The 23507-nt window shown below is 38.7% G+C and overlaps 2 protein-coding genes across 2 annotated transcripts in view; one reads left to right on the plus strand and one right to left on the minus strand.

Annotated features, from left to right (window-relative positions):
• Positions 1-18313, minus strand: ptpn1 (protein tyrosine phosphatase non-receptor type 1). Its single transcript, XM_085260955.1, has 9 exons — positions 17820-18313; positions 15556-15646; positions 11211-11311; positions 9234-9332; positions 8982-9119; positions 7909-8118; positions 6470-6631; positions 3756-3910; positions 1-2469 (listed from the first exon to the last, which is right to left on the minus strand). Exons 1-9 carry the CDS (start codon positions 17874-17876, stop codon positions 2208-2210), a joined length of 1275 nt encoding a protein of 424 aa, XP_085117081.1. The 5' UTR covers positions 17877-18313; the 3' UTR covers positions 1-2207.
• Positions 18310-23507, plus strand: part of klhl12 (kelch-like family member 12) — a 16933-nt gene continuing 11735 nt past the window's right edge. The window contains exons 1-4 of the mRNA XM_085260954.1: positions 18310-18876; positions 20805-21031; positions 21207-21360; positions 22507-22724. Of these exons, the coding sequence (XP_085117080.1) occupies positions 18819-18876; positions 20805-21031; positions 21207-21360; positions 22507-22724 (657 nt within the window). The 5' untranslated portion in view covers positions 18310-18818. The remainder of the gene's footprint in view (positions 18877-20804; positions 21032-21206; positions 21361-22506; positions 22725-23507) is intronic.

The raw sequence follows: 23507 nt of genomic DNA on the forward strand, positions 1-23507 counted from the left end.
TGCTTTTTTTTCTCTTTTATTTAAAAAGGAAAATAACAAATGTAAATAAAAAAATACATGTTTTTGAGCTCAGCATAAGAATAGAAAAAACGGGAAAACCTGGTGCAACGGCTGCACAGGTGCTGAGATTTAATCCCTCGCTAAAGCAGAAAAAAACCCCCAACTCAGCACACTGAAACCTGATTTAAAATATATGTACAGTATAAAAAGAAATGAGTACACCACTCTTTAATATCACCTAAATGTCAGCTCATGTGAAAGAGACAAAACCAGCTATAGTTAAAGCACCGCAAATGAAAAACTCAGTGCAACGGTAACCAATTAAAATGTGACTGAGCAGCAAATAGAGAACTGTCAGGTTAAAGGTCGTTTAATGTTCAATCGGATAAACATCCACTGGAATCTTCCTTGCTCGTCACGGTCACCTTACCCTTTCTAGACTCGGCCCAACTTTCACTTCACGAGCAGCGACACAAGAGAACAGACCACCTGTTGATTTCTCTCCAAGTGATCATTTCACACAGAAATGTAGCAGAAATCACAACACAGCTAATGTCCTTTCCCCCACATACGCACCAGAGCCCAAAAACCAAGCATTCGGATGCGACTGTGTCGGGTATGTGTCAAAGGTGTGCTTACTTCTTTTGCACAGAGTTTCTACTATGAAGCGTCTTTTGTTTTGTAACGTAACAACTCTAACGGCATTCAAACTAATAGTAAAGTAATAATAACAAATTTAACATTAAAAAAAGTTCGCAGGGGTATACTCACTTCTGTTGTATGCTGTATCTAATACAGAATTATACATTCTAAAGAAAGGTACAGCTATCGAGTCCCAAAGGTAAACGAACGCTAGCAGCTTAACTAATCTCTTCTTAGGATAAACCTTTTGATTCACAAATGCAGCATGCTAAAAGAAATAATAATCATACAAAACAATATCGCCAGCTCAGGGCCACGACAAGATACAATGGATCATCACTACAGTGTATTATTTTCATCCCTGTGCTGGTGTTTGATTTTTGGTTTGTTCAAAGTCCCTGGTTCCCCGTTCAAACTCGAGAGTTAGTAAAGGGCGACACATTGCTGAGTATTTGTATTGCTGGAGAAAAGAGATGGACGTTGGCTACTTTGCATCTCCGGTCTTTAAGCTGGCACTCCACCAACTGAACACACATTCACTTATTTTACAATGTGAATCAACTCTGTTTCGGTTATGTTACGCATTTTATCCACTGTGAGCGATACTAGAACTAAAGCCCAATGTTTATAACCTTCTAAAAGTTCTCAAGCTGTTGAAATCACTCAGACGTTACAAATACAGAGTGAGACACGTCACTCTACCTTGTTTTTTTGTTGTTGTTGTTTTTTCCCCTCCTCCTGTGTCACTTTTGGGCTACCACGGAGAGAGAGAAAAAAAAAAGAGTCACATACCAGGAGAGAACCCGGTCTACATCTCACATTTGATGTCCTGTAAATGTTATATTAATATTTTTCACCGGGTAGAATTTAAAAACTACCACTCACACAAATGTACATATACACACAAACACATATATTGTATGTACTCAACCTGCAGGCTATTAGTGGAGTCACATAACAATTCAAGGCCCACCCCAACATGCTCTGGATTTCATTTTACTCTTGGGATCCATGTTGACCAACAGCAAAGGAACAAACAAACAAAACAAATAAGGTTTCTCCCACACTGGCATATTTTCAGACAGGCTGGTCATAAATCTGGTTCTATGATTTCTGATCTGTTTGTTTAACCAAAAGAAGAAAGAAAAGAAAGCAAAATCCTAACGGGCTCATGATTTACTAATAACATGGAAGAACACATTCACGTGTCGTTTGGTAAATAAGAGAAGAGACTCATGACAAAAAATGGGCTGATAGGTCATTCATCCTGATTCACAGACCAGCAGAGCCCTCTGAGTCTGCGTTTAAGCCAGCACACATTATTTGGGATGTGACACCTGAAAAACTGAGGCCCTGAGCATCCAAGATGACACACAGAAAGAAAGTTTGGGTAGGTCATAAGGTCGGCAGCCAGCCAACCACTCGCACGGCATTTATAAAATTAAAACCAGTGGAAGTGAATCTGCTGAAGACCAAACAATCCACCCCCTAGCAGAGTCAAAGCGGGCTGATTGGTCAGCCTTGTCCACTTTGCAACGTCAGTGGAGAGACGGGGAAGAAGGGCATCAGTGGAAATAGGCTCGATAGCAGGCGAAAGCACTGAGAGCCAGCGCTGTGCACAGGCACACTTTGGTTAGTAGTGGGGACCAAGTCCCCGGCATGGGAGAGTTTTCCTTTGGCTGCTGCTCAGATTTGTTCGGAAAGGAGGTATCATCGTGGATCTCCAAATGGCCGTCGGACTGAGCAACACCGTCACGAGCGTGCTGGAGGTCAGCAGCAGGCTGGGAGTCAGCAGCTGGCATCCTTTTTCGAACTTTTTCTGAGGAGCTGAATGAGAAACAACGAAGGTTCAGATGAGAAAATAATTTTTTTTTTTTTTTTTTTACTTCTTTTTTTTTCCACAGAAACATGGACTTCCTTGCTAGCTGAAATTGGAAGATTAGTTTTTGAGAGAAAAGAACAAACACAAAAACAACAAACAAACAAAAACACAACAACGTACTAACTTTACCTTTTTTTGACCTCATAAAGTCCAATCAGTTACGTGGGGCATAAGGATTTCATTCTTTTCAAATATGAATGAAATTTCGAGTAATGAGGTCAGCATATGTACAAAGAATCACTGTGAGCAAAACATCCTTTTGATTAGTGGTACTTATTCTAAATTTATGTATTTAAAATGTTTACGAAACCTTTTCAAAGTTACAAATTCACAACAGAATGTGAAGAAATAATCACTGTGACCTTGTATTCACAAAGTATTGTATTGAAAAGATATCATTTTTAACTCTACGTGAAAAAGGGCCACGCTGTACCTTTCTGTAATACCACATGTGCCACAAGATGGTGCACTGAGCCTGGGTAAAATTTATTTAACCAAGATATCAAGTATCAAGACTAATCTTGATTCATGATACAGAGTTTTTGCACAGTTGGAAATGCAGTGTGAAGGATTTTGGGTATGCAACCTACACAGATGTGCTTGTGTAAAAACAACAACAACCAAAAAAAAAAAAAAAAAAGTAGGTGTACAGGGATGATGGTGTGCATAGGTCGCATGCTTATTGATTGATAAGTAGGCCTGAACAGGAAGAGTTAACATCATAGAGCGAGAAGGGCCAAATAAAACAAGTGATAAAAGGGTGGCATGAAAAGCACAAACGGAGGCTGCACTGGACAATTTTCATTGGTTTTAAAACCCTTTGTTAGAGAGTAGTCCACAGAGCAGTTGTTTGTGACACTGCCCCCTGCTGAGAGTAAACAGCTACAGCTAGACAACAATCTGCAAGGTTGTACGTAGGCTGTAGGCCCTGTAAGCATCAGCACACTCCTGTGGCATCTTAACACACCCACTGGTGAAATGCTTCCCTCGGATGGAGCAAGTCGATCACGAATCAACAGAGAGCTTTCTGTAGTGTCTGTTAAATACTTAAAAGCCGTGTATTTAATTTTAGGAATTCAACACCTCATATTTCAAACTGCACTCTATTTAATTATGTTTCCTGGCCTTTCTGCTCCACGGAGCTATGAGCTTTAGAATCAACACTGACACACGATCCTGTTTTCCTAACAATATTAGATAAACTCAAACAAAACGTGATCTGGATGATTACCCCAGACTGTAGGTCTCTGTTGCTCGGATGATCTCTTCAGGGAAAAAGGACGGCTCTGCTTTGCCATTCTGAGGGTCTCTGGGAGGAGGAAGAGGAGGAGGAGGGGTGAACTCGGGAGGATCATCTTCCTCGTTGGACTGCGCTCTCCATGACTCCTTGAAGAGGGGAAAAAAATAAAAATAGCTAAAATAATAGATTTCAAATCGATAGATATTGCAGCATGTTTTGGTTTTGTTTATTTTTTTAGAGGGGACCTTTCATCAACAGAGACTCCAGTTTACCTTCATTATATTGTGCATGTTCCTTTATATTTATTATATTATATCAGTCTAATCACAGTATGCTTCTTAATTATTATTATTATTATGTTTCTTATTACCAGTTAAATGAGAACATTAAACTCAGTGCATTTATTTTTATGGTTTCTCATAACTGACAAAACAAAACCCGTTTATAAAAAACAGACACAGGCTTTGAACTCCAAGTCAAATGAACCACCCACACACACACACACGACCAAGTAGTGATTTCTAACATTCACTCTTAGGATGTTTATGTGCTTTATGTCAAAGGGTTGATTCTGTTCATCTGGACGTCTTATTTAAATGGCCTCCTTGACTCCACGCTCCTCCCAGACCAGGATGTGTACATCCTGATCATTGAAAGAGTGTCCACTGGCCTGTAGGTGGAAATAGACTGCAGAGTCCTGGCCTGACGAGGTAGCTCTTCTGTGTTGTGCCATCCACTTTGCCAGAGGTTAGTTGGATTCCCCTATGTATAAATCATGGCAATCCTCCTGGCACTTAACAGTGTACACTACATTACTCCGTTTGTGTCGGGGGACCCGATCCTTGGGCTGGGCCAATTTTTGGCGCAGTGTGTTTTGGAGTTGAAGCCATGGAGACGCAGTGTTTAGAAAAAAATGCGTCTCAACTGTTCCGATACTCCTGACACATAAGGGATCACTAAGGGTTTTTGCTTAGGCAGCAGTTGTCCTTCTCTCCTGGATCAGCTGGAGCTTTCTTTAGGCGCCTTTGCACCTTTGACAAATGTCCAGCTGGGATAACCACATTTACTCAGAGCCTTCCTGAAGTGATGTTCTTCTGCTTCTCTGGCCGCTCTGTCTGTGGGGATGGTGTTTGCTCTGTGTTGTAGCGATTGACAGAATCAACCTTTTGGGATTTACTTACCTGGATGATTGAGCATGCATCAAGACATTTGCTTTATGATGTTAAAGATGACCTATAATCCATTTTCTCACTCTATCCACTTTGTTAGAAACACCTTGCTAGGAAGGACCTCTTGTGCCTTCAGAAATGCCTTGATTCTTCATGGCATAGATTTGACAACTTTCTGGAATTATTTCTCCATACGGAGATGACAGCAACCACAGATGATTGTGTGGAAAAATCCCAGTGGATCAAAAGTTTCTGAAATATTTAGACGAACAACATTCAAAGTAATTTAAAACCACCTTTCTGCACATTCTGATTCTCAGCTTAAACCTCAGCAGGTCGCCTCGGCCATGTCTACATGCCTAAATGCATCAAATTGCTGCCATTTGATCGGCTGATTAGATATTTTTGTTAAGAAGTGGGTGAACAGATGTACCTAAAGATGTTGTCAGTGAGCGTACACACTGGTACAATGAGGGGATATACTTGTATGGTCATCTCAGTGGGAATCCGGTCTTTAAGTGATGACGTGATGAATCCTGCTTCCAGCCCCAAACTACTGTGCGTTTAATAAGGCTTTTGTGTTTTTTACATATTCTAATGCTTTGTATCTTGTTTTATTTAATCTCAACAAGCCCCTAAAAACAGTCAGTGATCGTATTGTGTGATGGATTATCTCAGTTGTTCTCCCGACTGAAGTTCAGTCCGTTTACAGCATCCTGCCATGTGATTGCATTTGTCCCGGACCTTCGGGAACCCTCACGTTAACTTTTGAGTGGAAAAAAGTTAGCGTTCATCCTCCAGCTTCACTGTTTATATTATGCTAACATAGCTGTGTCGCTAGTGATCACATAGCACATCAAACCATCAAGCCAAACTTCAGTAACCCTACAAACGTCACTGCTGTTTACTTTCCTGTCTTCAATTGTTTCATAAATCTCTCAGTCAGAACATGGTATATTATATTTAGATGCAAACTAGCGAGCTAACTTCCTGATAACTTAGAACTCCATTAAATTTCATAAATTCAGTTTTCATGGATGCCTGGAAGTTAAACTTAATCGTTACACCTGGTAGAGCAACAACGCTGATCATTTTAATAAAGATGAACGGATTTAGACAGTTTTTAACTCTCAGTGATGCCGCAGTGATCGCTGGACTTAGGGACCTGCAGCAGAGTTTGGGCTCTGGCACGGCTAATGACGTCAGACTTAAAGACTGGATAGCTCCACCGCGATACGCTTTACCAGTGACAGCTAATCAAATGAAAGATGGATTAAGGGGAGCAAGAAACTAAAACAGTTTGTTTCAGAGAGCAGATAAACTGAAGCTTTGGACTAAGGTCCAGTATAACATTAAAAAACAACAACAACAATAAAACAATAACTTAAATTCTGAAGCAGGTAAAGTTACTCTCATAGCCCTCCAAACATAAAAATATAAAAGGTGGATATTGGTATAGCATTTAATGAAAAACAGACAAACCAAGTAAAATTTGTGCATTAAGAGGACAGAGCAGAAACGAGAGGAGGGACTTGCCTGCACGGAAGTATCTCCCTTGATGTACTTGGCACCTTCAATTATAGCCAGGTAGGAGAACCGAAGCTGATCTGCAGTCTGAATCAAGCCCGTTCGATAGCGTCGCATCTCCAGCAGCACATCGCGAATACGAACTGAAGACGGGTCTTTACGTAGGGACATCTACACACAGCAGCAAAAACATTCAATACAGACGTTTCTGACGTCCTCTGTAAGGTGTGCAAGAGCGTACTGACTTCTGTCACACTAGCAAGAAAATAAATAAATAAACAAAACTGTATGTGCTTGTACTTGAGAACAATGAGTGAGCTACCAGAGGTTTCAGCCACTAAACTGTAAAGACAACTTAAGCCAATAGATTTAGGCACACGAATAAATAAGAGCAGCTATCACCAACAAAATATACTTCTTTAAAATAACAAAAAACTGTAAAATTAAAAGACTAATCACTTGAAAACAATAGAAAAACTATAAATAGAAGCAAAATGCTCCTAATTTCAAGATCAGGACCTAGACTGAAAGGCAGGTAAACACAGGAATTTTGAAAATATGTTTATAAATACTAATACTGGAGCACACCTAATAAGATTCAGCAGGCTGTTCTAGCAGCTTGAAATACTTAACCTGAGGGTGGCCTTTGAAAAAAAAAAAAAGAAGAAAAAAAGAAAAAGAAATCACCTCTTCAACCAACTAAAAGCCAATGTAACGACCTCAGTGCAGGTGTTCTATATTTTATTTATTTATTTTTGTTTTTTTAAATACAGCTGCATTCAGTAACTGATTTTTTTTTTCCTTTCTTTTCAAAGATTCCTCTGAGCAGAGTTTCAGTACAACCAGCCAGGTAGAAATAAACGCGTGGATGGTTTTTTCAGCATCTCCCTGGAATAAAAAGCTTCTAACCTTTATAAAACTTCTTAAATGATTAAAAAAAAAAATTAAACTGGGCTGCTGATGTGGTTCTAAAAGTGAGGTCTGCAGTAAGGTCTGCACGAATTTGGACAATGACACTTTTTTTTTCTGCACAACAGTGGATTTCAGTCAATATATTACTGAAGTTCAAACTTTCAGCTTTAATTCAACATTAATGCAATACTCTTATTAAATTGACTTTTTAGGAATTAGACATTTTGATACAGTTTCCCATTTTTAGAATCTAAAAAAGTAATTGGGCAAACTAACAACTTTAAATAGTTTTTTTTTTAACACAACCTAACCATATGTCCAATTTCTAACCAGGTGTTTCAACAAGACAGCTTAGACAACTAATTTGTTCTAATGGATTCCCATTATCTTAGCACATTTCATCTGAAAATCAAGTGTTGTTCTAGCACTACAGCTTCTCAAGAAAAGGTTGCGTTAATTTCCTGTGCAAATGTCAGTCTCCTAGGAGATTAAATTTGTTATTATCATAACTTCCTAAGAACAGAGTTTGTACACACCAACAAGAGGCAGGTGTCCACGAGGCAAAAGGTTCCAGAGCGCCCAATTCCAGCACTGCAGTGCACCACCACTGGTCCCTGGTCTGAATTCAGACAGCCCGACTCTCGCACCTTGAACAGGAAGTTGAGGAAAGATGCAGGAGACTCCGGCACCCCAAAGTCGGGCCAGGTCGTGTAGTGAAAATGCAGAATCTCACGAGTCTCTTGAGTCTGCAGAGAAAGATTGGAGAGAAAACATGTAGGAGAAATGAAAAACTCAAAACAAAGTGCTGATTCCAAACTAAACCTGGATGTAGGGTAGAATACCATGTGGTGCAAATTCCTCTTTTATAAATTATCACAAGCATGACGTTCATGTTTTTTTTTTTTTTTTTAATCTGTGAATAAACAGACACTCCTTTTAATCATTAGCATGTTGGCACCACACGTTAGTAGATGTGACAATTAAGCCAGCATCAAAGATGAAGTGCTGTTTCACCAAGTGTGAAATAGAGACTCGCTGGAGAGCCAAAAAGGAAGTGTATGTCATTTGTTGCTGTCAGTTCTTGAGTCTTACACAGAACAGTAACCAGTGGAGGAAAAATAAAAACAGAGGCTACACAGTAAAAGACCCTCACAGAGAAAAACAACAACAACAACAGAGGACTAGAAGCAAAAGCAAAAGCAGCTCATTAGAAAGTAGACCATTTCTCACAGTTTCAAATATTTATAGCGCCTACAATTGCCTAAAAACAACAACAACAACAAAAAAAAAACTAGTACAGTAAATCTAGTGATCAAATCCACTACAGGGGGTATATAAAGACAAGCCCTGTGAATTTGCCGTTTTTTTGTTAACTCTGGCCTGATTCTTCATTTCCACTTCACCGTCAGGCTTGACTTCTTCTTCTTTCTTTTTTTTTCCACTAATGATCTTGAGTATGAAAATTGTTCCTTTAAATTAAAATCTATGTTTACAAAGTTTTCACTTTTTTAAAGTTTTCTCATTTTCACTTCATCCCTTTTCTTTACACTGGTGTGTTTTTACCCAACCCTACAGTTTTACAACCAAACTCAGCAGGAAGACAACTTACACACAGATTTTCCAACTCCAGCTGACGGACGGTGTAATAAGATTTGATGTCTTCAGAGACAAGGGTGAGCTTGAAATTGGTGTCTTCGAAGATGGCATCTCTCTCCTCTCTCTCTGGCCAGTACTGGGCACACTTAATCTAAAATGACATGAAGGTACACATTACACGCTGGGTAACGGACAGCAGTGAGGTTCAAAGGTAAACAAGGTATGACGATACTAAAACATTGTGAGGACTCAAACAGCTGCTTACAGAGCCTTTCTCTATGACCCGGTTCAGCATCACTACACCACGGGTCCTCTGCTCCCACACCATTTCCCAGAAATGGCCACATGTACTTGGTAGGGGTCCCTAAAAAGGAAGTACAGCACATTTGTTATATAAAAGGCAGGAAATAATATTTTTAGTGTAACAGAACACAATAAAACAGTATCTATTTAAAGAGCTTTCCAAGGCATCTGATTATTATTATTTATTCATTTATTTTTAAGACATTTGGTCTTCAGCATAAACACTCTTGCCCTGAAATTTCCTACAGAGGGAGACTGCAGTATGTTTATCCTTTGCGTAACTTCTTTGGATCAAAAACTGATCTAATCTACATTATAAACTCCTAAAAATAGCCTGGAAATATAGACGCAATTTTGAGTGCTGTTTGTAAATACATAACATTGTATAAGCTCTGTGTATTGCAAACAAACTGTCTTGTAATACAGTTTTGTTGTAATTGCATGGCTGGGAGAGGAAACATGATCACTCCTGTCTAATACACTTCTTTGAATGTTGCCAAATCAGCTTTGACCCAAAGCCACCGAAGCTACCCTCCATTATCAGCTCAAAGATGCCAGCTGCAGATCAGTTCAGTCCCAGTTCCTGCTCAGTTCCTTCTGCCTTGTCACCAGTTCATTGTCTGTCCGGCATTAGTACCAGCAGGGATCATCCCCAAGCTTTGCCCTGTGCTTTGACTTGGACACTTTGGGTCTTTACATTTGCCCATTTCCAATGTGTGCACTATGAAATGTGGAGCATTTACCAGCTTAATATATTGGTATTGTTAGTAAATAACTGACAATATTTGCTTCACAAAGTGCTTTAAAAGTTTTGCTTTCTCAGTGCGAGAAGGAATAAAGACATTTTAAATGCTTTTGGCAACTGATTTAACTTTATGTGGGTTTTTTTTTTTTAAATCAATCTTCAATGAGCTTTGTTTCTCTCTCTATGGTTACGACCTGTGGGTAGTAGATCAAAAAGGCAGAAAGTCAAAGCTCTAAAGGATGTCTGGGCTCAGCCTCAGAGACAGTATAAAGAGAGTGGCTATGCAGGAGGGGCTCAGGGTAGAGCCAGTGCTCCTCAGGCAACTGACCAGGAGTTCTCCTGGCACCTCATAGGTGAGTTGTTTCAGGAAGGTCCTCCAGGGTGAAGAAGCCCCAGCAAACCCAGGACACCTTTTAAAGATTGTATCCCTTGGTTGGCAATACCTCAGTTTTTGCCCAGAAGAGCGTCTGCTGACATTGCTGCCTCTTTGACTTGGAGCCACATAAACAGCAGAACAACACAATGGTATATTCATGTCCACTTGGCTGAACCCAACAGCAGCAGGATAAAAAACAAAAACCTGAGGCACAGGACAAGTTGAATGAAGACCAAAGCAGCACTTGTGCCTGCAATTGTGACTTCATCTCAGCAAGTATAACGAGCCCTAATGTCAAAGTGTTTTCCCAGTGTCACTCTAACCAGAAGGTCAACTCATTGATGCTGAGGATGACTTAAAAGTGATAAAACATGATAAACCTCGACTGAGGTTAGAATGAGGGTGGAATGAAAAGAAACCCCTTCATCGTTTAAAAGCACAACAAACAAAAGGATTCTAAATTTATCATAAAAGCCAAATAAAAACCTCAAGAAAACGGTGTCAGCAGAAACTAAGAATTATGACCTTCATAAAGGGAGGACTTCATGCTGAGTTATTGCATTAGAGTGGCCTCGTCTTTAGCTCTGTGTGCCTAACAAACTAATAACTCATATTCATTTTAAAAATGCTGCAGACAAGGACCTAAAATAAGGCGTAACTATAAAATACAAGATATTATGGTCATTAGGCCAACCAGGAAACTATATTATCTTATACAATCAGAAAATACTGACTTAAAAGTTTGGATTTTTCTGTCATTGTCTCTCTGAATTAGAGGAAATAATGAATTTTCAGTGCTGAATCTTTTCTACACTTACCTGAGTAAGGATATAGTTCCTCCGTGCCTCTTCTACTGTTATTAGGCTGGCATTAATGTAGTCATTTGTACCTAACTGCAGACGTATTCTGCTGTGATCAACTGAGAAGAGAAAAAACAAAAAAGAAATATGAAAATATGCATATGAACTTTTTTTTTTTTTTTTTTTTTTTTTTTAAATGCCACAACCCACCAGGGACTAAAAATGCAGTTCTCAAACCAAAACAGCTGTAGGGAACACTTAACAAGCATCTTCATACAAACTAAAGATGTTTACTATTGTGAGATTAGCTATTTACGATTTCCAGTGAAATAACCTTTTAGGTAAAAGGTTAGCAGTATAAAAAACTTTCAGGTTCCTCATTTTCATATCTGGTAAAGGGGAATAAGAAAACCCTTGTTGGTATTTACGGTAACTATTTGCAACTTGGTCTGAGAAAAAAAATTTTGCATGGCTTATTGAGTGTGAAAAAGAGGAAACTCTGGTGTTCAGCTGTTAGTTCAGGATGTTTGTAGAAAGTTCATCACAACCTGACTATCTGCTGAAGCTGACATGAGGCTTTCAGTTGTTGCAAAGTCTCCAGCAGTAAAAAGATTTTGAGAAGAGGTCAGCGTGACCTGTGAGAAGATAATCACGAGAGGAAGTGCACTAGACCCATTTTAAATGCCAAACTGTTATAGAAAATGAAAACAAACAAGCAAGAAAACAAAACAAACAAACAAAGACATTGATGATCAAAAAAATACATATTGGAAAAAAATTGGTATCTTTGTGTTCTTTGAGTCAGCAGCAAGAGGGAAACTTCCAGAGCTGAAAACAAAGAAGTGGCAAAAACTGCAGATCCTCTAGAGACCACCTGAGGTTGACTCTAAAAGCAAATAATTCCCACAAGACTCCCCTGTTAAAACACCCAAATTTACAGCATTAAAATATATATTTACAACTTGGTGTAGAAAAAAAAAAAGAGGAAACTCATTCACTTAGATAAGTGAGTTATTGAGTTAGCTTAGTCATTGCATTGATTGACAAGTGTATTTACATGTAGCTGATGTACGCCTCCACTAACTGCAGTCACTGAGCTTTTTTAAATGGAGATCATTTGACTAATAACTAATGTGTGATACAAACTAGTCACAAAGTTTGTGCTCCTTTTTGGTGAGTGTTTACTGCTACTGTATTAATTAACAGTTCATTGATTCTGCTAAAAAAAAAAACAAAAAAACAAAAAAAAAAACTGTACCTGTAACCTCAGCCCTTCACCCTTTCATCCATATAAGGTCAACTCTGGCTCCCCAAAAATCATCATAGCATTATGATGGTGGCAAAACTCTAACTTTAAAGCTTCAAAATTCAGCTTTTATCCACATGCACCTTTAACATTGTGTATGGTCACCAAACTGCCAGTAAGAATATATTTTAGATACACAGATTTATATCCTGAAGTAACAGCACAATATCCAGCACACAGCTTGTAACAGTACCAAAATTTTGGTCAAAGACACCAGTAAGTCCCAATGAGGGCAACACTGCTAATGAAATCAAGCTCACAAAAAACAGTGGCTCCTTTAAGATTTTTAAGCTATATCCTCAATTCAGAAAAAAAAAAAATTTCTGTTAATATTTATGAATGAATTGTGCATCAGTATATACACTCACTTTTTATGTAAAATACAAACAAATAGGAGCTGTGTGACTATGGATAACCATATATTAATTAGGGCTGGGCCATATTATACCGTTCACGGTAATACCGGTATAATGTTAGGCAACGATAGGAAAATGAAATATCGCGATAGAATGGGAGTAAAACGCGCATGCGCGGTGCCTTTGTTTTCATACGCACATGGCCAATTGTTGAGTGAAACAGATGAACCAGAATTGGTTTGTAAAAATGGTGCAACTTCCGTGATGTGGAACTGGTTTGGTGTTTGTCCGTCAGATACACAACAAAGCACATTTTTTTGCAGAACATGCAAGCGGCCGTTGTTATTGTCATATTTGTTGGACTAAGATGCTCTTAAATCTGGGAGTAATCTGGGTCCTAAACTCCGTATACTTCAGGTCAAACAACACTGCAGCATCACTTAGAGTTAAAAACTGTCTAAATTCTTTCATCTTTAATAAAACGATCAGCATTGCTGCTTTACCAGGTGTAACTATAAAGTTTAACTTCCAGGCATTCATGAAAACAAAAGTTATTACATTTAACGGAGTTAGAAGTTAGCAGGAAGCTAGCGGAAGTTAGCTCGCTAGTTTCGCTAGTTACCTAAGCATGATATTGCATGTTCTAACTGAGAGATTTCTGAAAAAAATCAAACGTACAGCTCTGCTATCACTTCCAACATAAATGAAGACAGGAAACTAAACAGCAGTGATGTTTGTAGGGTTACTGAAGTTGGGCTAGCTGGTATATAATGATGTGCTACGTGATCGCTAGCGACACAGCTATGTTAGCATAACATAAACAGTGAAGCTGGAGGACGAACACTAACACTTTTCCACTTATAAAAGTTAACGTGAAGGTTCTTCATGGTTAGAGACAAATGCAATCGCATGGCAGGATGCTGTAAACGGACCAAACTTCAGTCAGGAGAACAACTGAGATAATCCATCCACAATGCGAGGTTAGTCATTAATATACTGCAACAACATGGGAATAGAGCAGCTGCCAGAGAATTCAACATTAATGAATCAATGGTACAGAAGTGGAGGAAGCAAGAAGAATGAGTTTAATAAAGTTTGATTTATCTGACTGCTTTGTTTCGCTTAATGTGCCTTATAATCCCGTGCACCTTATGGTCCGAAAAATGCATACTGCACACTGCAGTTTAATGTTGCAAAGCACCTCTTTTTAACTTCAGTGGATATTATACATGGTTATGCTCAGGATATGTCAGCCCATTTCTACTGGAAATGCCTTTTGGTTAAACTTTCAGCAAGGAATTTGCATTTGCACTGTTAAATTTTTATAAAGCTTTAATGTACATAAAAACCAGCTTCTTGTTTATGTGAAAATAAATGGAAGGTTGTCTTTTTGCACTAGTAATGTTGTGGAGTTGTATTTTGTCTCGCATCAATTATATCGTCGGTTATATCGTTATCGCAAATTTTCAAATATATATCGTGATAAATATTTTTGGCCATATCGCCCTGCTCTAATATTAATAAGATAAGCATTTCCTCTATTTCCTCTCTTTTTTGTTTCTGTGTTTGCTTTTTATTTCACCATTTATTTCAACGCTTAAAAAATAAATGATACTAAAAGCATTGCTGGGAAAAAAAAACAACTTAATTTCCCCTTTCCCTGATCTTACCCTGTGTAGCTGTTTTTGAGACACTCAGTAATAAATTAGCTGGAAACACTACGCCAGTCAGAGTGATGCAAGGCTGTTTCTATTGCGCAACACTACCTTCACTTAACTTCAAACTGATATTACAGTTCTTGTACCTACTGAAACTCCAGCCAGCTTAGGTATTTATATAATGCTGCATAATGCTGTGACTTCACCACAGATGTTTAAACATAAATAGGAGATTATAGACCCTTCAACACTGCGGGTAGAGTACCAAGCAAAGAGACCCACAGTGGCATTCACTTAACCTTCAAGTATTCAAATGAGGTTGCATTATCACCCCAGCTGTATATTTATATGTGCCTTTGTGATATTTTGAATCAGAAAAAGGTTCCTACCATGACATGACATTTGCCAGTCCACAACTTTTCATAGTTTCTTACACGAATAACCCCTTTGGTGTGGCAAAGATAGTAGAAAGCTGTGTGAAAATGTGAGCATGTTGTTTTTTAAAACATAACAGTGTTTGATTTTATTGTAATTTTCCACTTCTACTTACTCACTTTAATGTTTTGCAATGAACCACAGTTCACAGAGGCAGAGCAAGATTCAGAGATATCCTGAAGCACATGTGGTTTGATAACTGAGCAACCAGAGCTGGCAGGCAGGACACAAACAAATCTGCTACTTTCAGGGGCATTTAGACAACGTTTCTACTGCAGTTACCCAAATACTGTATCCCTGTGACCAACCTCTGTCTGCATGGTGCTAGCTTTAAGAGGCAGGTGAAGTTTTAGGTAATGTATCCCTTTTACAGCAGGTTTGGTATAAATACCTGGCATAACCGTGATGCTTAAAATCACTGAAAACCCTAGTTAATTACATGAAAACATTTTCAAATATCTGCCCTAGATAAATGAAACCAGTATATGAGTATATAATGAGGTCCTAAATGTAATTTTAGTGGCTACAACACCTTGAGAGTTGTGGGAATATTTAAGTATTTCAGACTCTGCAGTCCAGCACACTGAGGCAAGCAAAGACAAACTTACACGGGCTAACGTCTCTGTATCGATTCCGAGTCTTGTTTTCAGGTGATTTGGCAACCTTACAAGGGAATTCACTCGACTGCTGCCGAATCTCCTGTAACAGAATAAAAGGAGGAAAACAAGCATTAAAGCAGAGTTTTGGTGTTTTCGCAGGGTTTTTTTTTTCTGTTTTGTTTTGTTAAAAAAAAACAAAAGAAACATCCACTCCACATTAAAAAGCTCTGAGTGTGACTGCTGTATTCTTTAAGACAAACAAACAAATAATGATGACATTCGCTGATGACCCTTTTACAATTTCCTCTAGCTATTTCAATAATAATCAGGATTATATTTGCCTCAATACGAACACTGTCAAAAGCTTGTATTTAGACTACCCTTTCTTAGGGTGGCTAATGAAATTTTAATTTAAATGTCAATTCTCATTTCCAACTATTATGAAAACAAGAAACAACATTCATTTTCATTGTTTTTATTGTTTTATGATATATATGTTCCAAGCCCACCTCTTCTGCTTTCACCTCTTCCTAAAATGTTTAAACACGCTGTTTAGTTCAGCTGCAGGCAGTATAACTGCAAGAGAGCTAAAGAGTGAGAGAAAAAGTTTCAAGGCATAGGTAGGGGAACCTGTGGAAGGATTTTTAATGGTTGACTGCAGCCGTTTCCAACTTTAGATCACTTAGGGCCTGTCACCCTATCTGCTTTTGGCAATGCTGAACAGTTTGCTGTCAGCTTCAGCTCTCTGTGGATCACCTTAGGCTGCGTTAACGGTTTCCCAAGAAGGCTATTACAGCCTTTCGCCCATCTGGACCCACAAACATCCCGTTATGGAAGCTATGGGCTTGTAGGGACCATCACCTGGTCTGGCTTTATAATCCAAAGCCCTGCCTACTGGATTTTTTTTTTCTATTTTATTTGAATTATGTAACAGTTAAAGAAGATTCCATGTGAAAAAACAACAACAACACGGTTTTAACTTCAGCCACTGCATAATGTTTGTAAATAATAGAGAGATGATTGAGATTTGACTCACTGACCAATCATAGTCCATAACCTCACGTTCCACTGTTTCAGTTTATTCAATTTTCTTCAGCAGGGATGAATAACAAGACACGAGGGAGAAAACCAAAGTCCACAACAGGTCTGATTGTTTGATCACGACTGGATTATGAATAACAATTAAGCTCCATTAAGAGCATTTCCTGGCTCAAAACGAGCCTTTGGGGTGATTACATGAAGTTCGAGTAGCAGGTCAAATTTTCTTATACGCAGAAAGAAAGAAAAAAAAACAGTACACTTCATATCATAAATGAGGAAGTGAATGCCTTCAACATGTTTGGCAGACAATGTACAGGCAATGTACAGAAAATATTTAATGTGTTGGTAAATGTTTTGAACAGTACTTTTGCTAGTTCACAAAAAAATTCCAAAGGGGTACTTCTAATTTTAAGTTTTAGGATATGGTCTTAAAGAATTAAAATAGAAGCTGTATGTTACATATAACAGACTAATGAATCCTTTATGTCATAGTATATTGGGAGAGGGGGATTCCTGGCTCAAAGCAGGTTTCAGTTGGGGTTTTTTTTGTTTTTTTTGTTATTTGTTCTGTCAGTAATGTATTTTTTCTAAATTAACCCCACTGAAAACCCTTAACAATGCATTTAAATTTGAGTAAATCAAACCCCATTCAACAAAAATTACTAAATTTTATTTTATGAAAGGCTAAAACTTCTTTAGAACGTGGCTTCTTTAGAAAGTTTTTACAGAAAAGAAAGTTTCTACCATTATTGTGATGCATTTCCATTTGAATTGTTACCTATGGCATTTTACATCTCATGTGTATCATGGTATGGGAGCGATAAAACCGCGATACGATATTTTGGAGGTTTGTATCATGATTTCACTCGGTTTCAGGTGTTATACCCCTATGTAATGTATTATAAACATTTATAATAACTATATTTAAGCCTCCGATTAACAGCGGAATGGAAATAGTGGACGAAACTGAGAATAAATCATTAAAAATAAGTTAGTACGTCCAAAAAAGTATGACGTCAGTCAGCGTTGAGCTGCTGCCTTTATACCCGAGCAGACGTATCAATCATCGGATAACTCCGAGCAGGAAGAACAGGCACTGAACTAAACACCAACACACTCATATAGCCAGAGAAACTATAGCTACCACCTCACTGTACGTAAGCTACACATTGACCTAACCAGCTTCAGCTACGGTCTGATTATTTCCACCTTAATTTGCCAAGAGCTCTTACCTGATAAATGGCGTTCCAGCTGCCGTTTTCATCGATTTCCCGAAATTCAGCTTCCATCGCTGACAGTCCAGCTGCCACTCACTCTCTCGTTGTTTAGCCTCCCGATACGAACAACCAAAAGTCCCCGAAGATTAAACAAATTTCAGTCAAACTATTTCGCGCAGTAGCTGGCAACTGGTCTGCCGCTGTTTTGTAATTCTCAGTGCGGCGGCATAGATTACCGTCTCGGCCTGCTCTTAGCGGAAACACGCCGCTAACTCCTCCTCCTGCTGTAGCTGCCGTCCTTGGGTGACCAAAAAAAAGAGAGCAGAATATATTTTTTTAAGAAATAAAATTCCTCCTGCGTTTCTCTGTGTGTCACTTTGGGTTTATAAGCCCCCGTCAAATCCGGATTTCACACTTTGTTTGCTTGAGACGGCTATTTTACTATTCCTACAGCGGCAGTTGAGACCGACCAGCGGGCATGCGCGGAAGGCATCTTGTTTCTGGAGCGAAACGCGTCTGGGCGGTCTTCTCGGGGACCGCGCACGTACACTCACGTAATGGTCTGTTTACGTCCAATCTGTGGAGTCGCTACTCTGCTGCTGCTACTGTGACCTGCTGCAGTTTAGTCAACGGGATATTATAGCTGGATAAAAATCCCATCGGGATTTAATATGATGCCGTTCCGATATATGTGTCCTCACGGTGCATAGAGTGACCCGGCAGAGGTCGTCATGGAGTAGCTGTAGTTGAGGGGCTTTGCTAAAGGCAGTACGACTGGGAGCAAAGAACTGGGACAGGGAGACTTTGGTGCTACTAACGTTAGCTAGCTGAGCAACTTAGCTAGACGTTTTTACTGCTGCGACAGGTATTATTACAAGTTGTTTTGTGTGTGTGTGTGTCGCTCCATGTGTTGTCTTCTTCTGGCCGTCAGCTCACTTTATATTGCTGTGTTTTCGTAGTTGTTATTGTTAGCGTTGGCGTTAGCCGTCAGCTGTCGTTGGCTGCTGCTAGCTAATGTGTAGCTATAGTTATTGCCTCCCAGTGGTGGAAAAAGTATTCCGATCTTTTAACGGTAAGTTGTATTTGCAAGACTGTAGTGGAAAAATATTCCAAAAATGTAAAGTCTGGAAAGAAAAAAACACACATTGCTCTTATTTGACTAGCGTTATTAAATATGGTTTTTTTTATTCATAGAAATAACTGATCATTTAAGCCTTTCTACAAGAAGTAGAGTGATGAGAAAAGTATTTGCCCCCTTTCTGAGTTATTTTTTTCACTTTTGAAATCTTCAAAGAACTTTTAAAATGAGGCAAATATAATCTGAGGTAATACAAAGGACAGTTTTAAATGATGATTTAATTTATTCATGGCGTAAAGATATCCAAACCTAGCCGGCCCTGTGTGGACAAAAGTAATTGCCCTCTACAACCTTGATAACTTGTTACACCACCCTTGGAAGGATGAACCGCAATGAAGTCTTTGTGATAACTGGGAATGAGTCTTTCACATGTGGAGAAAATCTGTCCCACTCTTCTTTGCAGAATGATTTTAATACAACCACATAAGAAGGTTGTCAAGTATGAGCGACCAGTTTAAGATCATGCCAAAGCATCTTAATCTGGTTTCAGTCCAAAATTTTAGTAGGCTGGTCCAAAATCTTATTTTTTTGAGCCGTTAAGAGGCAGACTTGTTTATGTGTTTCAGATCCTGCTGCGTAACTCATGTTAATTATGCTTGAGCTCCATGGGACAAACTGATGACTTCACATTGTTCTTCAGGATTTTCTGGTAGAGAGCAGAATTCATTGTTCTATGAATTACAGCAAGAAGCCCTAGACCATCACACTACCACCACCGTTTTTCATTGTTGGCATGATGTTCTTTTTGTGAAATGCTGTGTTAGTCTTACATCAGATGTAACAGGACACAAACCTTCCAAAGGTTCAACTTTAGTGTATTTTTAGAGTGTTTATTTATTTATTTATTTCAAAAGTTCTGGGGTTTATTTAGATGTTCTTTGGCAAATGTGAGACATGCCTAAGACCTCCTGGATCAGTCATGGATGGGCTTTTGGCCAGCCTACCAAAATTACTCCACTCTGGTGAATGTTCACCACTGTTCCAAGTTTTCTTCCTTTGTGGTTAGTGGCTCTCACCGTGGTTCACTGGAGTCCCAAAGCCTTAGAAATGGACGTTAGTGACTGTTTTGATCATGTCATAATATGATGGTTTTTGAGGCCTTTTGGCCTACTTTACTTTGTCAGGCAGGTTACTCTTGTAATTTCTTGATTCAGTAGGTGTGGCAGTAATCAGACCAAAGTGTGGCAAGTGAAATTGAACTCAGATTTCCAAAAAATGTGGTTAATTGGAGTTAATTCATGATTTAAAAAGGGTAACAATTCCGTTTTTACACAGGGCCAGGTAGAATTGGATAGCCCCCCCCCCCCCCCCCCCCCTTAATAAATCAAGTAATTGTTTGCAAGAAATAAATCCAGAAGTCAGGCAAATGCAGCACTATAAATACTATAGTGCTTCTATGATAGTCAGTATTTTCTCTCCATTGCTGTCCTATAAGCAGAATAAATTATGCTATTTCTTGTCCTTGTCAAGAACAAACATTGTAGAAATAATACACAATACAAAGTATATATATATTAAGTAAGTATTATGTAATGTAAAAGTTAATATAAAATGGTTTTTTTTTCATGTACATTTTCATTAGCAGTTGGGGTTTTTTGTTTGTTTGTTTTTTATAAAATGTTGTAAAAAGGGTGTAAAATAGTGAATCTGTTATCATTTCCCACAAAGTGTCACAAACTTATCTTGTGAATAGCCAGCAGTTCAACCCAACTGACAAATTACTGACAGACACACACACTGACTAGCTGCATGACTTGCTTGTACAATATATAAAAATGTGTCCTTGTGGCGTGCTTTTATGCTTACTGTGGAATACCTTTCTTCCCAAAGGATGTTTTCAAAATAGACTGTCTTTTTTCCAGATTCATTTAGTAGTTTGAGATCCGTAAGGGATTCTCAAAGCAGCATGGCTCCCAAAGACATCATGACCAATTCCCATGCCAAATCTATCCTCAATGCAATGAACTCACTTCGCAAGAGCAACACACTCTGCGACATCACTCTGAGGGTGGAGAACACTGATTTTCCAGCTCACCGGATTGTCTTGGCTGCCTGCAGTGACTATTTTTGTGCCATGTTCACTAGCGAGGTAATAATGTTTGAAAAATAGATGTCCCAGTTACATTCCTGATGCACTCTTTTATGCTGTTTTTTTTTCTTTGTTGGCCTTTCTGGGTGTCTTAAGGTGGTGTTACATTTGCCTAAAATGCAGGATGATTCTCGAAAGTAATCCTTCAAATAAATGTGTTCTTGTGGCTCTGTAGCTTGCAGAAAAGGGAAAATCTTTTGTCGACATTCAGGGGCTCACGGCATCCACTATGGAGATCTTGTTGGACTTTGTCTACACAGAGACTGTGCTTGTCACGGTGGAGAACGTACAAGAGCTGCTCCCTGCAGCGTGTTTGCTACAGCTCAAAGGTAAGTTCAGAGCTGTACCTTGATTTAAAAAGTTTCTAATAATTGTCTCTGGTTTTGACATTGTCTTCAGAAGCTTCTGTGTTTTGAGCTTTTATAACTTTGTTTAACATGTTAATATAACATAATATAATTATGTCTGTTTACCACAGTCTGCTGATACGAATTAGTGTGTATGGGTAAATGTGGCATATTTACAGTGTTCATGTTGATTAAAGTGCAGTGTTATGATTAAAGAATATAAACATAATGATTAAAGAGTTTGCTTAAGCCATCTTTTCTCATGACTGTAACCCCAGATCTTGAAATGTCTTATTCAGTGTCCTCAAAAATAAATTTTACCAGGTATTACAAGGTTTGAATTGTTTCCTCTTGCAGGCAGTAATGTATTAGTTTTAGCATGATTTAGGTCAGTTTATGTGTCTACCCAGTAGAATAAACTGGGTTGTTGTAATGTTGGATTTTGGAGTTTTAGTAAGCAGGCTTGTTGAAATAAGTCACTTTCGCAAACGTTAGTAACTGGGAAATTCATCCAGTTACAGATTTAAATGGATCATCTTTAATTCCCCAGTCCATTCATGCAACAACGTAAGGGCTTAATTTGAACCCCAGTTACGGCAGTGTAATCTACAGTCATCCAGTGTTGTATTCAGTATTCATACCTTGTATGGCACCTGGAAAAATCCATGCATCCATCCATCTTCTGCCAGGATGAGTGGGCAGGAGAGCCCAGACCTCCCGCTCCCTGGCCGCCTCATCCAGCTCATCTTAGTGGACCCCATATAATCTTATTTTATATAAGATTATATGGGGTAAAACAAAAAAAATGACAGCGAATGTTGCAAAAATATATTTTTGTAGAGTGCATGAGTCTGTTTGTAATATTAATCATATCATCCAGAATTATTATAGTCTGCTGGGAACCGCAGAAAATGTGATGTAATAATTCTTTTTAGGCTTAATCATCAATTTAAAATTCTACTTTCTAATTTGGTTGGTGTGATAGTGAAATGTTTATTAAACAGTGGTACTATTCCATTAAAATGCTTTCTGCGTTTCCAAATTAAGAGAGAATTACATGCTGGTTTTTGAAAGAGTTAAGGCTACAAATGGTGCATGTGTGTACAAACCTATCTCCCTCTTCCCTAGGGGTGAAAAGAGCGTGTTGTGATTTTTTGGAGAGCCAACTCGATCCTTCCAACTGTCTGGGCATTCGAGACTTTGCAGAGACGCACAACTGCCTTGACCTGATGCAGGCCGCTGAGCTCTTCTCCCAGAAGCATTTCTCCGAGGTGGTTCAGCATGAGGAGTTCATGCTGCTGAGCCAGACAGAAGTGGAAAAGCTAATAAAATGTGACGAAATTCAGGTAGGAAAACTGCATGCAGGGAAGCTTGCTTCTCTTTAAAGATCTTTTTAAATGTGCTGTGAATGCTGCTTTGTGTTTTGTTGCTGGATGATGTAAAATTTGTAACTCCAAGCACCTGAAAGTTGCCTGGTAACGTTTTTGTCTGCATGAGAGTTAGCGATATAGTTTTGTATTTGTTTTTAATTCAGTTCCCTTTCAGTTACTTTCCAGAGTGGCTTTATTAGTTTCATTTTAGTTTCTGTAGTTTGAAAATATTTAATTTTAGTTTCCTTGGTTAGTATGAGTTATATGGAGGATATTTATCAGGGGGAAGATTTAGGGAAATCCAAACAGGCATTGACCCTGTGCACGAGAAAATGCTAACTTCCTGGTTTGAGACTGGATGTATGGTTGTACATTTCCGGTAGCTTTACTTTGCGGTCAATCGCTACTGCGAAGATATACTCCAAAATCATGTCCAAAACTCGAAAACGGAAAGATCGCGTTAAGTTACAAAGAGCAGAAGGTGGGAACACTCACCACTGTTGTGTCATAAAAAATCTAATGATCAATTTTGACGTTTAAAGAGTTTAGATCGATCAGTTGTTTACATCACTCAACACAAGCAGAACTGCATTACTGCAGCAGAAGACACATCGTCCACATTCAGAAGCACATCTCTGTATAGTGACTGGTCTCATGATTTAAACAGGCAAATGTTCAGCATTCAAACTACAGGTGAAGAATAGTCAAACCAGATGTTTCCCCGTTATGTTGATATCAGCTAGTCAAGTACACAAACAA

Source organism: Mchenga conophoros, linkage group LG20 (assembly GCF_057382185.1).
Source record: "Mchenga conophoros isolate Kocher_MC1m ecotype Shallow Benthic linkage group LG20, M_conophoros_male_GT1.1, whole genome shotgun sequence".
Taxonomy (NCBI): Eukaryota; Metazoa; Chordata; class Actinopteri; order Cichliformes; family Cichlidae; genus Mchenga; species Mchenga conophoros.